The following is a 25,916-nucleotide window of genomic DNA, read 5'->3' as shown; positions in this document are numbered from 1 at the left end:
CGAACCAAAAAAAAAAATCGACTCTCGTTATAAAAAAAGGGACACGAGTTGGCGTCATGTTGTCGAAGATGATTATTTTGTGACCTTTTTATAGTAATAAATTATTTTAATATTGCTTTAATATTAAATTCTGAGTTTTTTTTTCATTTATTATTTAAAATTGATATAATTTCTTAATAATTAAAAAAATAATAATTTAAAACTGCAGTTTTTTTTTAATTTTTCAAAATTAAATTAAATTTTAAATGTTTAATTTTTTAATAAATTTTATTTTAAAAATAAAAAAAAATAAATTAAATTAAAATTTGTCAAAATTAATTAAATTTGCTAAATTATTAAAAAAAAATTTGATTTAATTTAATTATTTTTTTTTTAATTTTTAAAATCAAATTAAATAAAAATTAAACTTTTTATTCAAAATTTTAAATGTTTAATTTTTTAATTAATTTAATTTTAAAAAATTAAAAAAATATATTAAATTAAATTAAAATTTTATTTCAAATAAATACTTATGTTTTATTTAACTGTATTTTTTTAGAATTTCAAATTAAAGTAAACTCGATTACCTGTGTAAAAATTTGAAAAAAAAAATTCGCATGAAATTCAAACAAAACCCCTTACCGAGAGTGTCGACAATTCACACACACGAAGTCGTGCCATGACATGCTGCAGAGTGCATGTCTTTAAATCATCAAGATTTATGCCTAAAACAATCGTAATGAATCATATCTCTAACAAGCATCTCTCATGTGCTTTAAAACGCTGTAAATTTCATTCGTCTTAGACAGAGATTTATGAATTTTTTACGTTCAACCGCACGAATTAAAGTCTCTTTTTCTAACGGCAAAAAATGTGTATTTTAATAATAATCAAAAACGATAAGCTTAAACAAAATGTTTGCATGAATAAATCGAGAGTGGAAGGGTACACCACTTTTTACGGTGGGTGAGAAAATTTTAATAAAATATGATCTAAAATATTCACAGATAGACTTAATGTAACAAACGCTCTCGCACATGATTATTTTATTATTTATTGTAAAATAATGCGAGTTTACCGTGTTTGTTGATGATGATGATGTGCATTTTTCGTTGTTTGCATAAATATAAATTTATTATGCAAATATTTTGAAGTTGCTTTGATATTAATATTATTTATTTACGGAAAATCCCGTGTATTCGAAACTAATTAATATTAAAAGCGAGAATTTTCGACACAAATCTGGTGTTCTTCGTAAGCACTTTCGGGCGTCATGTTTTCCATTTTCGAGAGGTAATAAATATCATCACACCTTAAATTTTCCCTCGTCTTGTCTAATAATCCGTGTTTATGAGCATTTCGTGACTCAAAAAAGTTAATTCCGCCAAAGGGGTTAAACGTTTTCGCAATAAAAGAATGTTTTACTTTTTTTTTTTTTTTTTTGTGAAAAGTTAATGATCTACTCTACAAATTTACGACTCTCTTTTTTCTCTAATGGGAATTCCTTTGTCATTTCATTGACTTCTCCTAATCTTTAAAAAATACGAAAAAAAAATTAAACTAGTATACCTGCTGCCATGCCGGGAGCAATTTAATATTCATTTTACAATAACTCAACGCAGCCACATGAAAAACGACGCTGGCACACAGCTAATATTTGTTTTATAATCGTCTGGAGAGTAATCAGTTACGAGCATGATTGAGAGACGAGACGACAAACAGTCAACAACCGACGACGACGACGATGAGCGACGCGAACGAGAAAAAGGAGTCATAAAAACCAAATTTCAAAAGTCGTAAAATGCTTCTGCTTTTTAATAAATATCATATTTTACAACTAACAACGCTCAAAAACAAAATAAATATTTATGTAAATATTAAATTTTGCGGTTTTATTACTGTTTGTCGCTTAATTAATGTTTATCTTTGACTAAACATTTTATTACATGACGACGATACTTGATTATCTCTTGTTGTTATGGAGAAAGAAAAGGTTTGGAAAAAAGGGGGTAAATGATTTATATCCACTTAACGATGAAAGAAAAAAGAAACCGAAAGGTGGATTGTTGTTATTTTTTGTTGTGATAATGATGAAGGGAACGGAGACATTAAAAACAAATTATAATGGAATTAAGTATGTTTTAATGAAAAGGATACTTAATTGATTAAAAAAGCCGTTTGATGTTTTATTGGGGATTGCTGGCGATTAATCGGATTATGTGTGCTTTGATGTTTTTTATTTACCAAAATTAAATATTTTTGGTAAAGTTTAAAAAATACCAGGCGTTTTTTAAAATGTAAATTAAAATTATCTAAGATTTTTCAAACAATAAAATTTATTTTTAAATATATAATTTTATTTAAATGTATTTTTTTAAATTTTAAATGACTTTTTGGTTCATTGACAAAATATATAAAAATTAATTAAATGAAATTAGAAATATTTTTTTTATTTCATTTTTTTTTTAATTCTTAGGTACGTTATAAATTTTAATAATATTTTTAAAATATCAAAATTTGCATGAAATATTCAAATATTTTTAAAAATTTCAAAATTAAGACTTTTTTCTATTAGAGAAAAAATATATTATGAAAACGAAAGATATAATCCTTTTTAATTTAATTTTCATGAAAATTCTTGTTACTTAATTCAATTAAGGTTACAAATTTTCTGCTTGACTTTTCATTTCTTTTCATGAACGATAACGACAAGTCGTTCCATTCTCCATACTTTTGCTACACTCAATAGAAGAGCTTTTCACCTAAATAGACGATGGAGAAAAATTATTCAAATAATGCAGAAAATTTGTCTGTTGTGATGTCATTATCGTATGAAAAGATTATAATAATATTAATAAACATAAAAAGCAAACATTGAAAAGGGAAAAAAGATCATTTTAAAATATTCTTTTTTTTTCTGAAGAGCCATCGTCATTACAATGGATTATTTTTTATTTTATAGTCCAATGGCAGTTAAATGAGGGTTTTACTGTAATTGAAGGCATGCTCTAATGTGAATGGAGACTTAAGAGATTAAAATTCTTCTACCCTTGAGAGTTCTTTCATTAGTATTATAGCCAAAAAAAAAAGAAATAAAAAATTAGAAGAGGCGTTCATATCGTTTATGTGAGAAGAAGAAGAAGCATTCAACTGCAAAAAATGACTATTTCCGTCACGATCTTAGTCACAATTTAACAAACAAACAACAATTAAACTGTCATAAAATTAAAATTTTTTGATCCATTGTTCAATTTTTTTTTGGTACAAAATATTAAATAATCATGAACAAGACGCCGGCAATCTTCTTGAAGGTCACAAAATTACGTTTTACGTCCACAAAAAAAATTAACTCATAACTTTGAAGTTCATTATGAATGCATTTCCCACGCCAATGTGCTAGAAAAAAGTTACAATTTAATGTAAGTGGATCACTTGCAAACAATTCATTGGCAATTCAGATGATTTGTTTTGAGTGGGCAACGAACACTGTTCAAAAATTTGTTATTTTTTTTTGAGAAGAATTTATGAATTCAAGGTGATGCTCGTTCACACGTTGTTCAATGATGATTTATGGATAAAAATTGTTCCTTGTGCTGAATTTAAATAATAATAAGCAGTTGATCTGTTCTGATTTTATGAATGAATGCGCAGTTTGTGAATTTTTAAAGGATAAAAAGATTATTTTATAAAATTTTAATTTAATTAAAAAAATATTGTTAGCACATGTAGAATTAAAAGCAAAGGGCATATCATCACATTGAGTCGTAATATTAATATTTTCACAATTTTGATTTCTTTATTGGGGCAATTTTTTCTACATCAGTAACTGGTGCATGAATAACCACAGCTTAAAAAAAACGTAAAAACTATTTTCCATTAAAAAAATCTTTGAAAGGAAAGTCAAAAATAGGAAAGCCAGGAAAGGAATAAAACTAATGGAAGACCCGAATCAAAGCGTTGTCATGATTGATCATCTTTGATAAATGTCAATTTCGTTCCATCATGGGAATTTTTCATACGCAAAAGCTTGTTCTGTGTTGTTTGCACGTTTTTTATGTAGCTGTGTTGCCACACTGTCTGAATGTTAAAATATCAATGGGTAACAAAATCGATCGAATAATCCCAGTATTTCAACAGAGTTTCTTCAATTTATTTCATTCCAAGTTGCGTAGGTCTTAATTCTAATAGAGGTGAAAAAGCTGGTATAAAAGCCCATCTTTTGGTTGATAAAAGAAACAATTTTCCACGGATTTTTTAGGTCTACTTTTGGGTTTTTGCCCGTTTGGAGTCTTTTATTTTTGAGGCACGGTATTTGATACAATTCACACCTATGAAAGATTTCGGATCTTGCCAATTGATTTACACAATGCTTAAGGTCGTTAAAATTGGTATTAAAAAAAACGCAATGTGACATCTGAATCGGCATAAGAAACATTTCTACCTGAACCTCTTCGGCGGTATGCCAGCTAGCGACTCTTTTTATGGCGTTTGGGACCAATTTACTGCTTTGTGGGCTCAAATTCGTTAATGACGACGTGCTTCCATCTCTTTCTAACTTCTTTTGAGATTCAGCAGCACTCATTTACCGGGTCCAAAGCGTGTTTCCCTGATTCACAATGTATCTCGCAAAGTATTTCACGAAATTTATTTAATTTACTTGCAAGACGCGTTTGTACAGTATCTGCTCGTAATCTAAATATATTGGACTGAATGCGCGGGCGGCGATTAGACATGCTGTTACAATTAGTGACCTGCCCTTTGTTTAAGGTACAAGAAAGAAAAAATAATAAATATTATTCCAGTGGGTAATTTCGTATCCATTTCTCATCCTCACATCTCTCGTTTTGTGCACGGAGAATATTTTTGTAGTGATAAATAGTATGCAATTACGATGATATATGACATCAACATTTTAATTATGCCAGATTTAATTAAGTCTATTCACTCTTGCGCTTAATTTTCCACAAAAACTCTCTATGAATATTAATAACTTTTCTACCATTTTCGGTCCATATTAAAATTTAAAATTACTTTTTTTCACATATAAATATGGAAAATAAAATGTTCCGCTGTAATGGCAACCAGTAGTCAACCCCTTTTTTCATGACAAATTACTGCAAATGAAAGTTTTTTCATTCTCTCTCTGACAAATGTTTTTCTAAATATTGGAAAATAATGTTTCATGGCAGCAGAGTAATTAAATGCTTTATTACGTGAACATCCGTTCGCTGCCACGCTACCACAGTTCATATAAATATTTACGCCGAAAGCAAGACATCGAGTATTATGATAATTTGTTTTGTAAAAGTTTTCAGGATATTTTGACTAACTTACACCTTTTCTTTAATGTATTTCCAGACCTCACACCACGCATATTAAGCTGTCTATAAATATTTGATGTTGACACGCGGTAAGTTGTATTGTTATTATATTTTTCATGAAAAGTGTCGTTCGTTCGTCGTTTGCGTAACTTGCATCAAAACAAAAGAATATATGAGGCTTAATGGGTGGCAAGAAGACAAAAGAAGTATTATTTAGAAAAGTTTTTTCTTTTAGTTTTTTTTTCTTCAAAGAACATTATCTGACACGCCATTCATACAGTGAGCTGGCTAAAATATATTGAATCCATTATTTACATTACTTTAATAAATGAGAAAGGAAAGTTAAAAACAATTACAAGGAAACTTGTATGGCTTGTCTGATGGTTATGGCGAGAAAGGGGTAGAGTTACGCATTTTAACCTTTTAACGTACTATTAAGTTTTTTTTTTGGTTTTTATACAAATTAAATTATATTTTTTAGTAAAAAATAATTTAAAAAAAATTTAACAAAAAAACCCTCTTATTTTTTCAAACTTTTTTTCCTATTTTAAAATCTTCGACATTTTTTATCTATGAGAAAAAAAAGTAAAAAATTTTATAAAAAAAATCAATATTTTTTAAAAGAAATCAAGTTGTATTCTGATATTGAATTTTTAATGAATTTTGCAAAATTTTTTTGAACAAATTTAAACCTTTTGACTAATTTTTTAATTTTTAAAATAAAATAAAAAAGTTTGCTTTTAATCTAATAAAATTTATTGGTTAGAAAGTTTAAAATAATTTTGAAATGACAAAAAAATTAAATTTAATTTGTATAACATAAAGGAACTTACCTGAAATTTCCTTCAATAATTTGTTGAGATTCAGATAGAGAAAAGATAATGAGATTCTTTGCCCAATAAGAGCCATAAACGGTTAATCACCCTTAAACTCTTTTCCTACGATACTCTTATCAGACACATTTTTCCACTTGCACCGTTTTTCTTGACATCAAACCAGTTATTAAAACAAAGTTTCATGTCTATAATTTATTGAGAAAAAGAGGTAAAAGAAATTTGTTTTCAGTAACACTCACTTTATTAGTCACGCAACTCGACTTCCGAAACACCTCTTTTCAATTGTTGTACCTTGTATTGTGTGGGTTCTTACTTCAAACTTTTCTTTATTTTTTTGAGTATGCAAAAACTGTTTCATGTTATTTTTATTTGTGAATTGAGGAAATATATCACCATGTTGTTGTCACATCACTCACTCTCTATTTGTGGTAAATTAAAGGGTTTCGCAGCATGATTTACTGTTTTTAATTGACATCAACTGGTATTAAACTAAAAATTCGTTAACAATTAGGGTTTTTTCCTGTATTTGAAAACTCCGATATTTTCATCGATCACAGCGTGCCAGGACGAGAACGCAATATAAATTCATGAAATATTTACATCGAAAAATGTTGACCAATTCTTTGTCAATAGGAAGGTACATGATGGCGCATCATCATCGATATTCGTCGTCCGATCTCGCTTGCTTAATATTCATCACATGCACTGGCAGCAGTCAAAGTACATCATTTGTCACATATATGCATTCATTTATTCATCCACTCGCAAGCAAATTTGAATACATGGCGAAGGACATTTTCATTGGTATTTTACACGAACACACACATCAGACTCACAAAAAAATAGTGAAATAAAATAATTTATCAAAATGAGAAAGATAGACTTCGTTGCGACGTGAATGAATGCTCGACGACCTGTCTGGCAGAGCGACACAACTCACACACACACACACAGAAAAAGATTGAATAATGTGTACGTGTTTGCCGATTCTCCTTTCATTCATTCATTCAGTCACTTGTTGGCTGGAAAATCACAAGAATGAAAAATCAGAGACAAATGATGTACCTGCGTAATGAATAAATTAAAATGAAAAAAAAAATCGTTCTGAGAAATCATGTGCCCCTAATTTGTTGTCAATTTTCGTCAATCCGCAGCGTGTCGTGAATGAAATTGTCGTCGTCGACAACAACATCTTTTTGCATGATGTGATAATATTGTCATCATTGTGATGCTCAGCGAGCGTGAGTACAGGAAAAAAAGAGCAAATAATAATAGAAAATATGCGTAGACATTTCATCACATGCCATCTCCACCTGAATCCTGAATGGAATACATAATGGTGCGATATATTTGGCGCGCACCAACAACAAAAAATGTTTGATTTCATTTGATTTGATTACATATTTCACCCCACAAAAGATTTGGATGGTATGGAATTTTTTTTTAAATGGCACAGTGGGCTGAATTTGGAAAATATTGTGAAATTTGAAACCAAATGGAACTTCGTGAGTATGTTTTAACTGTACAAAAACATTTTTTTTAATTACAGATAGACAAAATATAAAAAAATTGTGTATCAGAATGACCAGGACAACTTTTTATAAATAATATATGCTGTTGAACTTTAAATTGAAACTTAATTTCTACCCAAAAATAAATGAAGAACAATCTACGACCAATGATGTTTTATAAAGCAAATAGAACAAAATAAGATCAATTTAATGAATGAACAAGAACTTCAAATGCTTTCACTAAAACAAGGAAAATCTCGCAAAAAAATTTACAACACTTCCACAACCTTTTATCCACATCCATACAACAGCTTAAAAACACAAAAATTAAAAACCGAATGCTCTCTATTAATTTTGAACTCGACTTAATCATGTCTAAAACCATGTGTTTTGATAAACGGACAAAAACAAGAGTCAAAAAGCTAAATAACAGAGTGTTAACCGGATTTAAAGGTTGCATTCTTATGGACGACGAAACACTTATCCAAGCTGACCTTTGCCAAAATTCATATCAAAAATATTTTGTTGGGAGCAAGCGGGAATCTACTGGAAAAGTTTGTAAATACAAAAAAAAAATGGAAAAGTTTGTTCGTTAATACATCTGGTTCAATCAACACAGATTTTTAGTATCCCAAAAATTTATCCAAAAGCCTCTATTGCCTTTATATAAAAGTCACAACACTCCTCCATTCTTTTGGCCCGATCTTGCGACTTATAGCTTAAGAGCTCGTCAGTAAGAACAACCAAATTAATGACTTTTGTTGTTCACAGCCGATCGTCAGGACTCACAAATTGACATTTAAATTGGCTTTATTCGTTGAGTTTTGTTAAAAATCGACGTGTGTCCGATAATAAAGAAGAATAAAAGTTACCCACCCGAACTCACCAGATTTAAGTTTCAACTCACCAGCCAAAAACGTCGAAGACTTCAAGAAATATTTAAAAAAAAAAATGAGATTGAGAGTAATTTTCAAGTTATTTTATGAAATTGAAGTCTTATAGATAAAATTTTAATACCAGGTTTTTCTACAGATTTTTTTTAACTTCATCCCACTGTGTCATATTCCTTTAAACATATGCAAATACAAAAACACTCATGAAATACCTTAGATATTCTGTGCAAAATATTTCCTGCCCATGTGCAACATTGTAACTGATTTTGTTCAAACACAAAGACGAAATGTCAACAAACAAAATGAACAAGGGAAAAACACTTTTTTTGTATTTCAACATTGTAGGGAAACAATCATAAATATTTACGCATTTCAATCATTATCAACGCGAAATATTCAAAAGTACGTGTCATTTTTTTCTGACATTGACAGACAGCTTTTTTTAAAGATGGAAAAAATCTTACTTTAAAATTTGTATGCTCGATTTCCCAAGAGTAAATCGAAAAAAAAAATTAAACTTTGAAAAGCCAATTTTCTCTAAATTGACAGATAATGTCTTAATCCATTTCTTTTTTATTTCGAGAAAACAGAAAATCCGATATTTTACTTGTAATTGATGTGAATTAAAAGTAAAAAGTTAATTAGAAATAAGGAAAAGTAATTTCCGCTGCAGTCCATCGAGAATTGTCTTTTCTCTAAAAGTACATTTCCAAACTGCAAAAAAATAGTAATAGACAGCAAGACGTAACTCGAGTACTTTCCTATCAGATATCCAGCAATTTAGCATCGTTGCATCCCTTTGTACGGAATTTCTTTGAAATAAGGAGAGAAATGTAACTCTATACACTTTGATTATTATCTTAATGACAGTAATGAACGAGATGCACACTTTGTTGGATGCAAATTATATTAATAACAATAATAATGACTTTGTTGTTGTCATCGTCGAGAATAAAAAACAAATTGCAATGCAATCCTCCGTCGATCGATCAATAACAATAATTATCTGCTCATAAAATTAGTAATGGAATATTTGTTCATTTACTGGATCAAATTGATGCCTGCGGATAGCTGAGTAAATTTTTTTCTAGTCTGCGTGCGTTAAATTACAAACGAGACATTTATCGTACAAATAATTGCATTTGAAGTGTTTCCGATCAATAAATTTTGTTAGTTTATGATTATGGTATTGTCGTTTGGCAATCCATACGGCTTTGCAGAAAAATTATGATTTTGTTTGGCAATTCGGACGTTTGATGTGTTTTTAAGAGACAGTTTTCAGCTAATTGTTATTGGAGTCGTGAATGGTTATGGGGGGCCATTAGTGTAAAAATAACGGTTTTTAATGCTAAATTTAGAAATATATTGTGCAAGGATCGCTTTAGTGTGGCATGAGTCATTAGAAGTGCTGCTTTATTGAAAGTGTTTAATTACATAGGCAAATGTAACGTGAGACAACTTGGAATTTTTCGGTCAATTGATTTGACTTGTCGACATTAACCTTCATTTAAATACGGATTTCCTAATATTTAATTCAACACTAAAAATTCCCTTTAAATAATTTTCATGATTTTTTTTATTCTAAGAGCATTTTTTACACGTTTTTTTCTGTTTTTTTTCTCTTTTCAGGTTGACACTTAAAAAAAAACAAAAAACGCAAAAGCCATCACAAGTTGTCAAGAAAATAACGCTACGATGCACTTTTAGAACATTCCATCATTACGCCAGAACTGCAGAGAACGCACAGTTAATGAAATTACAATTTATTCATCGTTGACTTTTAGAGTACTTGACACACGCTAAAACCAAGAGAGAAAAAAGATCTGTTGTTGTTTTCAAAATTAATGATGAACATGGGTCTACCATCCTCATTATTTTCGCTGATCCTCCTCTTATTAACGGGTAAGTTGCATTTACATTTTATTTTTTCAATAGTTTCGTCCGTCATTATTTTGTGGACCGAAAAACAACCATTGAAAGAATTTGGATGAAAACATAAAATAAAAAGTCTTGTCAAGTGCGCTCTTTTGATGTCTGGCAAAATTTTAATAAATTTTTATGGGAACGAATGAAAATGTGGTAAATGAGCCAACAAGAAAAGGAATCATCATTATCGTAACCAGTATTGTAAGAATAAGTTTTTTACACAAAAAAAAAAAAAAAAAAATGAAAATTTTCTTTGGTTTCGCGTAAGTTTTGTTCGTGTCTCTGCTTTGGTTGTTTATGAATAATTTTTTTGAACTTTGGTTGTTGTTGCTGTACTTCAAAACTTTTTTATTTCTATGAAAAAATATTATTTTGTTTTACGTAAAAATATTTTTTCGTATTAAAAGAAGCTTTTTATTTTATTTAATTTTAAGACAAAAAAAAATTCTTGATAAATTTTGCTTTTTTTTGCCCATCCTCGTTAAAGTTTGGTTAAATCCTATAAAACGGCATAAAGTTATTTCGCTTATTAAATCAATTTTGACAACAATTCATTTTGCGCGTCTCTTTTTAAATTGATTTATATTCTATTTACCTGACTATCAACATCAATTTATATCATAAAAACAGGTTGATGGAAAAATTTTATTAAAATAAATTTCATAAAATAATAATTTGTGAAGACGAGTGCAAAGTTTTTCAATTGTCTAAACTTTCATTTTTTCCCGGTATTATTTAATATTATAATGTTGTTTATTTTATAAATAAAACAAATTTCATGTTGGTGTCAAAATGCTTTTTAGGCTAATTTTTGAAAATTTTATGAACAACGGAACACCTCTCAACGTGGAAAATTGATTTTGCTCCTCTATTTCAATTTTTGCATAATTAAATCGAACAATACACTTCACAAATTTCGGTGCGCTGCGGTGTCTATGACAGGACAATAATCCAGTGAGAGGCAGAAAATAAACAAGTTTTGAAGTGTGGAGGCGTTGAATCGACAAAATAAACTTTAAATTTTCAATTTGGTGAATTTTTCACCATTTTCTTAATACAAAATTTAAATTTATGAAAAAATTCATGAATACCGAAAAAAAATCTTTTTGCATGCACTTTTTATTTTACCGTTAAATGCATTTTCTTTTTATTATTTATAAATGCATGCATTTTTGTAGATTATAATGAATGCCTCACGTGTCGGTCCTCTTCTTTTTGAAAAGGGTGAAAAATAAAGAACGAAGGTGTAACTAAGCATGCAAAATACAAAAAAAGGTAGAAAACGAGCAAAAACGAAATAAAAGCAGAAAATGTGAATTTGTTGTGCATTTTAAATCCTTTATCAACTGGTTTTGAACCGCATCATTCATTCACACAATCAAACACAAAAATGCTCTTCTCTAAAAAAACGGCAGATTTTTGCATCATGCATGCCATTTATAATTCATTCACGAAAAAAGAAGATGAATGAGCTAAAAAAAATGAAAAAAAATAAAAATGATACTTGAAAAATGAGGAATAATTGATTTAAATTGAGTGTTGCTTCATGTTCACACAAAATATCTCTTCTCCTAAAAGTATGCATTAAAATTCGCATGAAGCAACAAAGCTGCATGTTGCATGCTTGCAATTGCAGGGACGTAGTGAATGAATTTTTAAAATTGTCAAAGCAGGATTTTTTTGTAGGCATATTTTTTTTGCTCCAAAATTTTTTTTTCAAACTTTTTGTCCCAAAAACTTTTTTTCAAAAAACAAAAAAAATTGAAATACTTTTTGATACAAAATGACAAAATTTAAACAGTTTTTCGTCATTAATCAATATTTTAGTTGATTTTAGGGTTTCTACTTTGAGAATTTCTTATTTAAAATTGATTTCAAAGCAATTCAACTAACATTGGAAAAAAAATTTGATAAAAAAATCTTTTAAAAAATTTTGAAAAAATAAATTTATTGATTTTCGAAAAAAAAATTTAGAGAAGAAAATTCTTGTAAAAATATCATTTTCAATACAAAAGTTAAAAAAAAATAATAAAAAATTTGAAATTTAGAAATTTAAAAAATTAGAAATTTTTTAAAAATTCTTTAAAAAATTATGAAAATAGACCAAAAAACGGTAATTTTTTAAGAAATTTTTAACTTTTTTTTTATTTTGCGCCATTGAATTCTCGGCTTTTGGGACAAAATGGGACAAAAAGTTTAAAAAAAAGCGGCCTAAGTTAATTTTTTTGCTTTTTGGGTGAAGACGAAGAAAATATTTTAAAATAAGTTTTCGTGATTTTTAATGGTTGTGTGAAAAATTGAAAATTATTTAAAAATAAATTTAAAAAAATAATTTTCATGCGTTACATGAAAAAAATAAAAAAATATTTTTAAATTAATAATAATTAAATTATTTAACTTAATTTTAATAAATTAAAATAATTTTTTATTTTTTTGATTTTATATCGAATTGAATTAAAATTAAATTTTTTATTAATTTTAAAAAATAAAAAATTGAATACTTAAGTTATTACAATTTTTTTTACAATTACAATTCAATTTATTTGTCTTAACATTAATTTCTTAACATATTACATAACATATATGGTGACCTAGCTTTCGCTACTACAACACTATTCTATAATTCAAATTTTCACATAAATCATGACTGTAAATGTAGGGAAACTTTTATTACAATTATTTTTAATTAATTTTAAAAAGATTTTTTTAACATTAAAAAGTTTAATTAATTTTAAAATATTTAAAAATTACTAAGAGCTCAATGAAAGTATTTTTAAAAATGTTAAAAATTGTGAAAATTTTAAATGAAAATATTCTTAAAAATTAAAACTAAAATTAGAAAAATATTTTTACGTCACTGAAGTTGCATGTTCAAAACAACGCCACAGAAAGTATGCAAAAAATACTCAACAAAAGAATATTAAAATTTAATGTGAAATCCTCTCTGGTTTTGGCATATTAACGCAAACCGTTAAACACCTTTTGTTGCTGCGTCGCTGCTTTATCGCAAATTTCCTGTGTCATTAGAATTCCATTTTAGCACAAAAAATTCCACTAAAAAAATTTTTTCAAAACACACGAAAAAAAGCAATATTTGATTGAAGTGTTCTTTTGTCGAAAATCTAAGTAAGTAAAGTAAAAAAGCTTTCATCTACTTGACATTTCACACAAAACTTATGTCGTCTCGTAAGTACTTGAAGTACTTTTTTTTCTCGTTTATTTTTTCACATTTACACGAATTGCGTCGATTGCATGTGATTTTTTGAATTGTTGGAGGGTGTGACGCTACCTAGAAACAGAACAAGACGAGTCTCGTAAGACAAATGATCAAAAATTGAATAACGTCTCATTGGGTGCCAAATGTAGAGGAAGTGTAAGTGTCATCTAATCCGCTCACTCACTCGTTCACTCCGAGCAAGATGTATAAATTTGAATGAATTTTTCATATTGAACGACGACGACTTCTTTTGTCTCAATAAAAAGCATTTTGACGGCATGATACGTCATTTTGTTAAATGTCTCCGAAGAAATATATATTCAAAAGTGCAAAAAGAAATTTATCTCACTTTATTAAAAGACGGCAAAGACGAAGAAGAAAAAAAAAGCGAAAATCTATGAAGAAGTAATGACGAAGGAAGGAAGGGGTGGATTACTTACGAAAACGTTTCGAGTGAGTGCTGTGACGAAATCAATTTTCGTTTTTTATGCAGATTATTCCCCTTTTTGGAAGAAAAGTTTGTGAGAGAAGAAATCATTTACCGCACACCGACTTTTACAAATTTGATCCAATTTATTTTGGGTTTCATGTCTCGGAATGAGACGAGAAATGCAGTTTGAAATGTCGTAGTTAACAACCCGTTGTAAATTAATAGTCAAATATATTTGTATCCGAGAGAAATTTTGTGAGCAAAAGGAAGAGGAAAATTGTTAAAGTGAAGAAAAAGTGGTGTACCGTAAATGAATTGCATGCATTATTTAAGAGTTTTCTTTTGATTCCAAGGCTTATTTTTAATTTATCTGTGGAGTTTTTAAAGTTTCAAGAACTTTCTAGAAAAATCCGATCAATTTTTAAAATATTAAGGAGTTTTAAACACAAAAATAAAGCTTTCTCGGTGAATAAAAAAAAACTATTTAAAAGTTTTCTTGAAATTTTCATGATTTATATAGAATTTAATAATTTTGAACTTTTAATAACGATTCTTTAATTTTTAAAAAATTTTGTCAAAAATTTTTGATTTTTTTTGTAAATTTTGTTAAAAATGAAATAATAATTAATTTATTAATTTAAATAAATGTTAAATGTTTATTGAATTAATATAAAAAAGTGTCAATAAGTGTCAAGCCTCCCTCAAAGATTTTTTTAGAATTTTGGGCTCAAAAATTTAGTTTGTTCTGTGTGCGACACACTAATTTCTAGTTAACTAATAAGCCTGTAAGGCCTACTAAATTTTATAATTTAGTTAAATTTATTCTTTAGGCGAATAAATTTTATATTTCCATTTTTTGTCGCCCCCCTCCGATTTTGTCAAAAAATCCGGGGGAAAAATAAAAATTAAATTAAAAATTGGAATATTTTTGACATTTTTGGGAATTTTTTGAATAAAAAATCATAAAGTGTAATTAAATATACCAAAGAATAGGTAAATTTGCTTAAACAAGACGTTTTCTATTAAATACAGGTGAAAAAATTTTTAAAGTCACGTGACCAAAATAATTTTTTTTTTTAAATTTGAATTTTGTAAGATTTTGTAAGGTTTATTTTTCTCTAATTTTGAGTTCAAATTTAAAAAAATAATATGTTAAATTAATAAAATGTCAAAAAGTGCCTAGGCAACATCCAAAAACGTTAAAAAATTCCAAACAAAAAATTAAAATATTTATGAAAATCCTCATGGGACAAAAACTGAAGAAACTAAATTTATTCTTTATTCGATTTTTTTACATTAAAAAAACTTTATTTCAACACTTCTAGAAATTTTTGGAACAGTTTTAGAAACTCACAATATTTTTTTTTAAATATCGGACTTTGACAAGATTCATGAGAATTTTTTCATATTTTCCTTGTGGTGAAAAATTAACTTTTTTTTAATACCATAAATATCCTTTTTATCTAAGAAAAAAAATTCTTCAAGGCCATTAAATTTCTTTGCATTTGCCTGACAAATCCTTCTTATCTCCGGGTGATAAATAATAATAAAACATACTATTAATGCACGGCTCCTAATGTTAATGAACCAGCATGCGTCCTTTGTGCTGTGGCATTATTTCCATCGCAAGTCAAGAAAGAAAAAAAATAAATCTTTTTATAAACAAAGTCCATATTGTTGTTCCTAACTAAAGACGACGACGATGATGACGAAGAAAACAGTTTGCACTATGGCTTATCCTTTTTAAAAGCTCCTCCATTGTCGTTCGCGTATCATTACATTGCTTTTCCATTATTATTATGATGATGATGATTCTCGCTAACCATCCAAGCAACCAACATCATAATAATAAACAACACAATTATATCGTCTTTCATTCTTTCCTTTTTATTTAATTTTATCATCATTTTATTATATTTGCACCGAAGATAATAACTTTGACTTCAATCTACGAACGACCGGACGACAACGACCGACCTTTTTGTATTAAAAAAACAAAGAAAAAAAATGTATCATGTTGCACTCTTCTTTTAGTTTTAATGATGATTAAAACTTGAAGCGAAGCAAATGATTTAAAAGCAAACTACTTTCATGAAATTATCACGTTCCATCCATAAATAAATAGAAAATAAATGGAAAACATTGTTCCTCGTTCGTTCTCCGTCCGTTTTGGCTCTTTGTGAATGTGTGCGGTATTATTAATTCGGACTAACAAACAAAAAGAATTACTTTCAGAACACGGAGTGAACTGACCACAAATTAACACACAAACAAAGAGCAACTCTCTCCAACAATGGAAGTGGTTTGATCCTTATTTATGTGAGAAATGCGTGTCATTCGAGGAATTTTCGAGTGGTGTTTGCCATTTTTCCTTCATGAATTTTTAGTTTGAGTTTTTCTGCTTGCCAAAAACTCCAAAATCAAGAAAATTTTTTTTTCGACTCACTGATTATTCGAAATTTACGTGATTTTTGCATGAGTTGCCATTGATTTTGCTCATTTATTGCACTCTCATGTCCCATAAAATCCATTCTTTCGGTTTCTTTTGTATTTTTTCTTCACCAAACGAAGGACACAGACCAAATATTTATTAATCCATTTAACGTTAATAAATGTAGAAAATAAAGGATTCTTCGTTCGTCTTTCGAAGATTCCTTGCTCCCGAGATTCCCTTGGCATGTAATAAGCATTAAAAGATAATTTAAGGCACTGGAGACCTGCGATGCATTTCAGTTATAACAATAATATAATGAAATTTTCCTTGGTCGGTTCGTGTACCGAAAGGAATATCATAAAAATAAATTTGTTTTATCTCGAATTTACAATCAAAAGTGTGCTTTGTATTTTAAAATCCCAGAGTTTTCTTTTGCTGCCGAGACAACTTGCATGCCAGATTATGGTGTGAGATAAAGAAAGAGAGAAAGAAAGAAATGTAATTTTCTTTAATGTCCCGTTGAACAATTGTTTGTTGGTGTTGTTTGGAAAAAAAATGCTTCATGAACTTCTCTTTTTTTTTTGTAGTTTCCATTGCTAAAGCTGCTATTGGGCCCGTTTATGTTGATCCAAATGCCCCGAAAGATGTTCCGTTGGTAAAGCCGACTGCCGTACAAGCGCAAGTTGATTTGATCACACAAACTGTCTATGGATTCTTGGATTTCACGACGACAATTGGGAATACCGTTATGGTTTTCTCGCCTCAGAGTGCAGCAGCAGTAACAGGTGAGGATTTATTTTAGCTAAAAAAATAGAATTTGTTAGTAAAGATGGAAAATAATTAAAATTTGGGAAAATCAAGGAATATTTCTAAAAATTATTGGATAAGAAATTTAAAAAAAAAAATAAAATTAAGGAGAAATTTTTAAAAATCAGTGCGGATAATTATTCAGAAAAAATATTGAATAAATTTAAAATTAATAAAAAGTTAAAATTAGTCGAAAATTTCGTTTTGAAAACTAAGAGAACTTTAGAAAAATTTGAGAAATTTAAAAATATTAATTAAAAGAAATTTAAGAAAGAGTTTAAATAATTCAAAATAAATATATTTTTTTTTAATAATATTTTTAATTTAATTTTTTTTTTAATTTTAATTGATTTAGGTATATTTTGATTTTTTACAACCCAATAAATTAAAAAAATTAACAAAAATCATTAAAAAAATGACAAAAAAAATCAAGAAATTTAAATAAAAAATAAAGGAAATTTGAAAACAAATAAGGCCGCTCCAAATGAAAATCAAAAATAAAGTCCGATGCCCTATTTTAAAAGTCGAAAATCCAATGGGGCAAAAAAAAAGTTAAAAATTTCATCAAAAATTGCCGTTTTTAGGTGTATTTTCAAAATTTTTCAAGATGTTTTTAAAAATTTTTTTAAAAGGTTTTAAATTTTTAATAATTTTTGTTTAAAAAATTGTAATTTAACATTAAATTAAATTAATTTAACATAATTAATTTTTTTTACAAAATTACTGAATTTATTTTTCAATTTTTTTGACAGTTATTTTTTATGAATTTTTTGTCTTTAATTTTTAATATGTAATATTCTAAAATCTATTTTTAATTAGCAAATCTCAAAAAAGATAATTAAAAAAAAAAAATAAAAAATATTTAAAAAAAATAGTTAAAAATTTTAACATTTTGTATGAAAATAGTATTTCAAAATTTTTTTTTTATTTTGCCCCCCCCCCATTTAATTTTCAAAAATTTTGGACTATATTATTGATTTTCATTTGGAGCGGCCTAAATTAAATTTTAAAAATATTTGAAAAAAAAAAAATCAAATTAAAAATATTATAAAATGAAAACTTATTTAATTATTAAACTTGTTCTTGAAAATTAAAAATATTTTAAGAGTTTTTCTCAAAGAAACACAAAAACATTAATTTAGAATAATTAATAGTTAAAATTTAATTTAATTTTTGAAACTAATATTTTTATTTAATATTTTTAAAAATTAATTAAATCAATTTTAATAATATTTTTCGATTTTTCAGAGCCACCAAAGACGGAAAAACCCGAAACTCCCGCAATTGAAACACGTCCAACGACAGAAACACCTCCAACTACATCTGCGACAATCAAACCCAGCAAAACTGTCGTCCCAAAGAAGGAAACTTCCGAAAAGAAACCTGCTGTCGTTGTCTCAAGCGTCGTTCAAGTCGTCGAGGAGAAACAACCAATTGTCAAGGCAAAACCCGCAAAGGCTGCTAAACACGCTTCCAGCAAAGTCGAGATTTTAGAGGAGAAAAAACACACCGTTTTGGCTAAAAAAGAAATTATCACAAAAGTTGAAGTTCGCGAAGACAAACCGTCAGTTGTGAGTCCCGTAATCGCTTCAACGCAAGCAAAAACCGTTCAACCATCAATCACTGTTGTAACGCACGTCGAAGAACCCAAACCCGTTGTCATCTCGAGCGTTGTTGAAGTGCATTCCAGTTCCGATAACGACGAAGAAGAGGACGACGATGACGTTCAACCCGTTTTAGCGATCGAAAACAACATTGGCGAGCCCGAGTACGATTTCTTGTCACGCCAATCGGAATATGCCGAAGAATCCTTCAAAGTTCGTGATAATGTCCCGACTCAGCCACGTCGCAAGCAACCAACAGCCAAACGGGTGTCAGCGCAGCAACAAAATAATCACCCCACGGGCTTGGTGACGAAATTGGGAGGCACAGTTGTGAATGACGGAGTAACTACGGTGCACGAAACGAGCGTTATTGGCACCTCGATCAACGGGAAATATGCGCAAGTGTTGCAAAGTACGTCGCATATCCTCGTGAATAACGCAAAAGTTAAGCCAACACCTTCTTCGTCCTTGAGAATTTTGAAAACGGCTGCTCCAACATTAAGTAAGACGCCAAAATACTCTGACGATGGCTCTGATGACCCCGTGGAGGCTTATGGCAATAACGGCAGTCCAAATTTGGTAAGAGCTTCACGTCGTCCCGCTCAGGCCTCAGGTAGTTTCAAGAATCGCTACAAGAATAACAGTCCCAAGGAAGAAGTTGAAGTCGTCCAACCCTCGTCGCCAAATACGCCCGCCTACGGAAATGGCAGCAAGAAGAATCGCCCACGCAACGGCTTGAACAAAGGCAAAAAGTGAGTATTGATCCGCACACGATGCACCTCATCGCCTCATTTTCCACATTTTTCTTGCATGCACCCCCTTTTCTCTTCTCTTTCTTTCTTTTGTATATAATTCGCAGCTTCAAAAGTAACGTTCGTGTTGAGGTGGCAACAGTTTCCGCTGAAACTGCCGCAACTCACGCTCCATACTCAAGTCGCCGTAATAAGGCCACAAGACAAGGCAATTTTAAACCCACATCTACTTATAGCAGTCAGCAAAGTGCCACGGAGTCCCATTCGTCGTCGTCATCGGGAGGACGTCGTTCCTACAAGAAGCCACATCCATCGCCCGTGGAACAAGATTCCCACTCGACGTCGTTGTACAAGTTCAAGTTGAATCGCGCACCCGGCAGATGGCAGTACAAGACGACAGCGAAGCCACGTGTCACAATCCGCAAGCAGAACGAACTTGTACGTGATGAAGCTGCCGAGACGAGAGAGGCGCAGGAGAAAAAGGAGCCCGTTTATGAAGTCGTTTCGCGTTCAGATGAGGGAGATTTGGAACAACAAGGAAGCTTGATCAACGGAGATGTGCTTGGAGAAGCTGGAGACGACAATAGAATTGACCGGAAATTCCCGATTGAAACAATTAATGTGGAAATTTCGACGCCAGCTGACTTTAAAGAGACTTACTTTGAAATTGCAACAATTAAATCGCCTTACACTTTCCAGGTGAGTGATTTTAAATTTTTTTTTTTTTTTTTTTAAATTTAGGTTGAAATCGATTTTTTTTCGATTTTGTCGAAAAAATTCAGGGGGAAAAAAAATTGAATTAAAAAAATAAATATTTTATACATTTTTTGAGTTTTTTAATCGAAAAATTACTGTTAAAACAAAAGAAACTCGTTTTAATAGGACGATTTCTATTGAAATGTAAAAGATTTTTTTTTTCAAGTCAGTTTTTGTTTTCAAAAATTTTAATTTTGTAAGATTTTGATTCAATTTTCTTCAATTTTAGTTCAAATTTGGAAATAATATAAACTAAAATTAAATAAATGTTAAGAATCAACGTTAAACGTTTAAAAACATCAAAAAATTACAAAAAAAAAAAAATTAAAAAATATTTATTTTTTATTCACCCCTCATAAAATTATTATAATTTTTCTAGTCCAATTCAAATATTTTATATCTTTAAGTTTCTTAGTTTTAATTTCATAATTTTTCATAATTTTAGTAAAAAAAGAAAAAAAAAATAAAAATTTTAACATAGACATTTTTTAAACTTTCTTACGGTTTGTTTTTTGAAATTCACAATTTCTAACTGATTTTTAAAATCCCAAAAAAAATCCATTTATAATTTTTTCGTCGAATCTTTTAAAAATAATAAATAATAATAAAAAATTATTTTTAAGTTTTTTACATTTTTAAGCTGAACAAAATTCTTTCTATCTATTATTTTTGCCATCTAAAATGTTGAAAATTATTTGAAATTGCTTTAAAACTCTTTTTTTTTAATCTTTCCCAAAAATTAACATTTTTCTTAAACAATTGACCCAATTTCTATTTTTTTTCCAAAAGGTTGGCACACTCAAAAACACGCGCTACATTACTGTCACATCCACATTCGAGAAAACACTCGAACCCGAGCCGACAATTTCGGCCACTTTAACGGAACCACTTACGGAAAACATTCTCGCCAAGACGTCACACATCGACAAAGAACATAATTTATTGGATTCGAGCATCGCCACATTGCCGGCCATCACATTAGGCGCAGACACGGAAACACCGCCATTAGAAACACTCACGGAGACATTTAGCACGACGCAATTGATGCTCAAGACGCACATTTTGCCCGTAATTCGTGGCGAAAACACCACGAGCCACACGCTTATCCAAACGTATCATGTCACGCGACTTGTGACCGCCACGAAAACCTTGCCGCCAATGGAAGTTTATCAATTCGTGCCGTCGAAGCGTTTGAACGAGTTCAATAGTCGTTTGGACGAAGCCGGTTCCGAATTGCATCTGGAACTCGAATACGGGGAAAGTGATGATGATGACGATGAAGATGCCGCTGCCGTTCGCAAAGAATTCCCCTCAGATTTGGACTTGTCGAATGTGGGTAGTGACTTTGACTTGTCCGAAGTTGACAAAACGAACATTCCCGATAACGTTCGTCCGAAAAAGAAGATTTCGAGTAACAATCAAAATAATCGCGTAACCACAGAAGCACCACTTTCCACGCCAAATCTCACGCAAGAGCAATTACAACAATTGGCACTGTTGCGGTTACTTAATCCAGCGGCAGCTGCCCAAATTCCCAACGTCATAACGACATCGAAGCCCGTCATTAAGATCGAAACTGTCTACGATACGCACGTTTTGCCGATTGTCAATGGAGCCAACACCATTTTCAGCACTCTTTCGCGTCCCATCGGCACTGTCACGAAAACGGACTACGAAATGGTGACATCTTCCTTGCCAGCCTTGCCAGCAATTCCCCCAATTCCGCAAGTTAATCCGGCATTGTTCCCGCAACAGGCACAACAACAATTCCAGTTGCAATCGACGCCAATTATCACGCAATTGATGCTCACCCAGACCAACAGCAAAGTGTTGAAATTGACGTTTGGCGCGAAAACGGCTTACACCACGCTGTTCTCCACGACTGTCGTGCCAACGCAACTCACCACGTATTTGACGCAATCCGTGGCTGTACAGCCGACCGCTGCATTCCCGGGCTATTTTCCGGCACCGTATGCACCATTTCCTTACGTAGGCTAAACAACGAAAAAAAAAAAAACGCACATGAGAGAGAAGAATGAAAGAAAAAGCGAAGAAATGTAACTAATTACGGACAATAGATCATCAAGTGAGCTCGTTTTCTTGTTTTTCTTCATCCACATGAAACTCACATACAATATTCATTCATTCATTATCATTTTCTTGTAATTATTATGCTCTGTAGGTAATATTGTAGGGATAGTTGTAAGAATAATGTACAAACAAAAGCATTACAAATAAGTACATAAATATATAAAACGACGAGACGCCAACAACGATTCAGGAACGAAAAAAGGAAGAATTTAATTACGAGCTTCGCATAATACACGTTTTTCCGTCACACTGACCACAATAGGAAGGACATCTTAGAAATTTCTTTAACTTTTGGTTCAAAAAAAAAATCCAATTTTGTTAAAGTTTTTAAATTTTACATAATATTTTTTAAAAATTCAGAAATTTGGAAGATTATTTTTTTCTTTAAATTTTTTTTCGAAAAAATTTCGACTTTTGTTAAAATATTTAAATTTTCCAAAATAATTTTTAAAAATTAAGAAAATTTGTCTGTTTAAAAAATATTGTATAAAATATCGTAGTTTTTTTTTTAAATACAGAAAAGAGTCAATTTTGATAAATAAGTTTATTCAAAAAATTCTCGTTAAAAAAATGTCAGATTTTTCTCAAATTTCAAACAAATTTTTTTTAAGTAGTTTTTTTTTTATTTTTTTATAAATTTTTAAAGTCTAGGTAAATTTTTCTACTTAATTTTAATGTGAAAGCAAAAATTAAAATTTATTTTTTTTTTTAAATTTCAAAATTAATTTTAATTAATTTTAAAATAAAAAAAAATAATTTTCTATGAATATCAAGAAATTTAAAAAAATCATTGAATAAATGATTAAATTCAATTGATTTTTTTTAATTTCAAAAATAATTAAAAAACTGTTAATTTATTTTTAACTAAAAAATATATTTTTTTAAATGAAGGAAATATATGAAAAAATTTCAAAATGACATATTTCACAAAAATTTTTAAGTTGTAATTTTTTATAATATTTTTTGTCTGTTCTATTTCAGCTAAAAAATCTGATTTTTTTTTACAAAAACAACAATAAATTATTTTTCAAACGTTATTAAATAGTTTTTAGGACAAAAACTGCCAAAAATAGAAATATTTCAAAAATATCACAAATTTGAGCTCAAATTTCCTGCCTAACGGCACGCCATCTTGTCATAAATTCCTTCGTCTGTCGTCATCGTGGATGTCCTTCAACCCCTATTAACAAAAACTACTTCATTATCACCATTTTTTCCTCATTCACATACGGCGACACGAGTTGTTATGGCATTCAAAGCACCCCGCACACGACGCACAAGTCGAAGATGATGGCTGATGATAATGAAATAAAAACACAACAAAAATTGACCAAATTTCCCATCGTCATTCGAAAAAACAAGTAAAAGCATATAAATAACAAGTTGGTTGCTTTAAATTACTATTATTAACACTACTATACGGTTATTTTTATAGTTTTCCACATAAATGTTCTTCGCATGCGAGTTTCTTTTTTGTAATCTAATGAATGGAATGTATAATATTATCATAAAAAGGGAAAAATAATGAGAATTCCGCATGCTAAATAGACATTCAAAGTGGATTAAAAACACACTATGTCATGTGTGTGCGCTGCTACGATGATAAGAACCACATTTTGAGTGAATTTGATTCAAAAAGCATGCAAAAAGGACATAAAATTCGGCTTTTCATGACAAAAACTTGTCATTTACATACAAAAAAAAATCACGATTCCGAAAGAAAACTACGAGAAAAACGAGCAATTAATCGGATTTTATAGTCTTTTCGATGAAACAAAGGCTGAAGTGCAAAAGAAGAGACCGAATCCAATTCCATTTTCAATTGACAAATATGACAAAATCCCTGATTTATGTTAGCGATTACCATTTTTTCCGTTTCTTTCATATATTTTATGACTTAATATTACGCTTTTTCGCTCAAGAAACAAAAAAAAAAATACGAGAAAAATAATACAAACAAGCGAAGCAGGTGCATTATCATCAGCAAGAAGGAGAAACCCATTTTTTACGAAATTCTTTCGGCCTCATACATTTTATATGAACTACAGGCCGAATCTTCAATATTAAAAAGGTTGATATGATATATGAGAAGGACTTACAAATTTTTTTGTCTGTCGCCCGGTCTTTTTTTACACACACATGAGTATTATTGCGTGTGCAATAAAAAAATGTACATTTAAAAAAAAAAGTTTTTATCGTATTACTTAACGACGAAAAAAAGGGAAAAATAAGCGGATATTTTTTTTACGGAGAAGGAAGAAAGAAAAATATGCGAAAGAGAGGAAAACAAAAAAAATGATGATTTATTGATTTATATCGATAATTTTTATTGATAGAATGTTGGGTGAAGAGCTCTCCATTCCGGGAATTTGAATTTTATTGCAAATGACATGAGAGACGGATTTTTGTCCATTTTTAAGATTATTTTGAGCGCTTTTATTTTTCAATCGATAATTTTTAGAGAAGTGTTAAGAAATGTATGATTATTCATTACTTTAGTGTTTTATAGAAATTGTGAAAACTTGGACTTACAAAATTTTAAATGTTCAAAAAAAGAATCATTCAAAGTCAAATTTAGAATTTAGTGAACCCCCTCCCCATAATTTACGACGTATTTTTTGAACAAATACCCGCCCCCTTTTCTGTTTTAGAAATATTTGTTCAAAAATTAGCTCAAATTCAAATTGAAATTTTAAAATTTTCTTTTACGCAATAAGGGGGGGGATCAGCTCAAAATATACTAAAAATAACAAAAAATACCCAAAAATTGACAAAAAGACGATTTTTTATTGATGCCTCTTCCCCTCTTTTAGCTCGAAATGTACTAAAAGTTACAAAAAAGAAAAAAAAATTATTCCCCCCCCCCTTCAGAGCTCCCTGGATCTGCCCTTGCTTTTACATTTACTTTAAATAAAAACTAAATATTTAAAGCTTGAAGCTCTCGAATATTTCTGACAAATTGGAACAAAAAAATCTTAAATATAGAGAATTTCTGTTTTTTACCCCCTCCCTCCTTTGTCAAAATCAATCGAAAATTCAATGACCCCACTCCCCCCTAAATTTCCTAAATAATTTTTAGAGCTCTGGAATTCACATGGTTCAGTTTATCATATCAAAAGTTGTGAAAATTCGAATTTTTTTTATATTTATTTATTAAATTAAATTAAATTTGGATTAAATTAATAATTTTTTCATATTGAGTTTTATAACATATTTTTTGCTTTTCATTTAATTTCTGGTTGTTTGTTGAATAAAAAATCAGTTTAAAGAAAACTTTTGATATCCAACAATTTTTTTAACCTCTTCGGTGGTCGACGACGATGAAAAATGTTCCCAGTTATTATTATGCAATCGAAGCT

The 25,916-nt window shown here is 29.6% G+C and overlaps 1 protein-coding gene across 1 annotated transcript; it reads left to right on the top strand.

Annotated features, from left to right (window-relative positions):
• Positions 1–10,355: 10,355 nt before the first annotated feature.
• On the top strand, positions 10,356–22,464 carry LOC134837428 (uncharacterized). The gene is made up of 5 exons (XM_063852803.1): positions 10,356–10,442; positions 17,135–17,332; positions 18,603–19,710; positions 19,818–20,409; positions 21,256–22,464. Exons 1-5 carry the CDS (start codon positions 10,385–10,387, stop codon positions 22,462–22,464), a joined length of 3,165 nt encoding a protein of 1,054 aa, XP_063708873.1. The 5' UTR covers positions 10,356–10,384.
• The last annotated feature ends 3,452 nt before the right edge of the window (positions 22,465–25,916 follow it).

Source organism: Culicoides brevitarsis, chromosome 1 (assembly GCF_036172545.1).
Source record: "Culicoides brevitarsis isolate CSIRO-B50_1 chromosome 1, AGI_CSIRO_Cbre_v1, whole genome shotgun sequence".
Taxonomy (NCBI): Eukaryota; Metazoa; Arthropoda; class Insecta; order Diptera; family Ceratopogonidae; genus Culicoides; species Culicoides brevitarsis.
The sequence above is the reverse complement of the archived record's forward strand: the minus strand, read 5'-3'. Positions and strand labels throughout refer to the sequence as shown.

Excerpts from the sequence above, each read along its gene's own strand:
- LOC134837428 (XM_063852803.1), top strand. The coding sequence starts at position 10,385 with ATGATGAACATGGGTCTACCATCCTCATTATTTTCGCTGATCCTCCTC. Across the intron at positions 17,333-18,602 it reads GAGTGCAGCAGCAGTAACAG|AGCCACCAAAGACGGAAAAA; the intron begins GTGAGGATTTAT and ends TCGATTTTTCAG. Across the intron at positions 20,410-21,255 it reads AATCGCCTTACACTTTCCAG|GTTGGCACACTCAAAAACAC; the intron begins GTGAGTGATTTT and ends TTTTTCCAAAAG.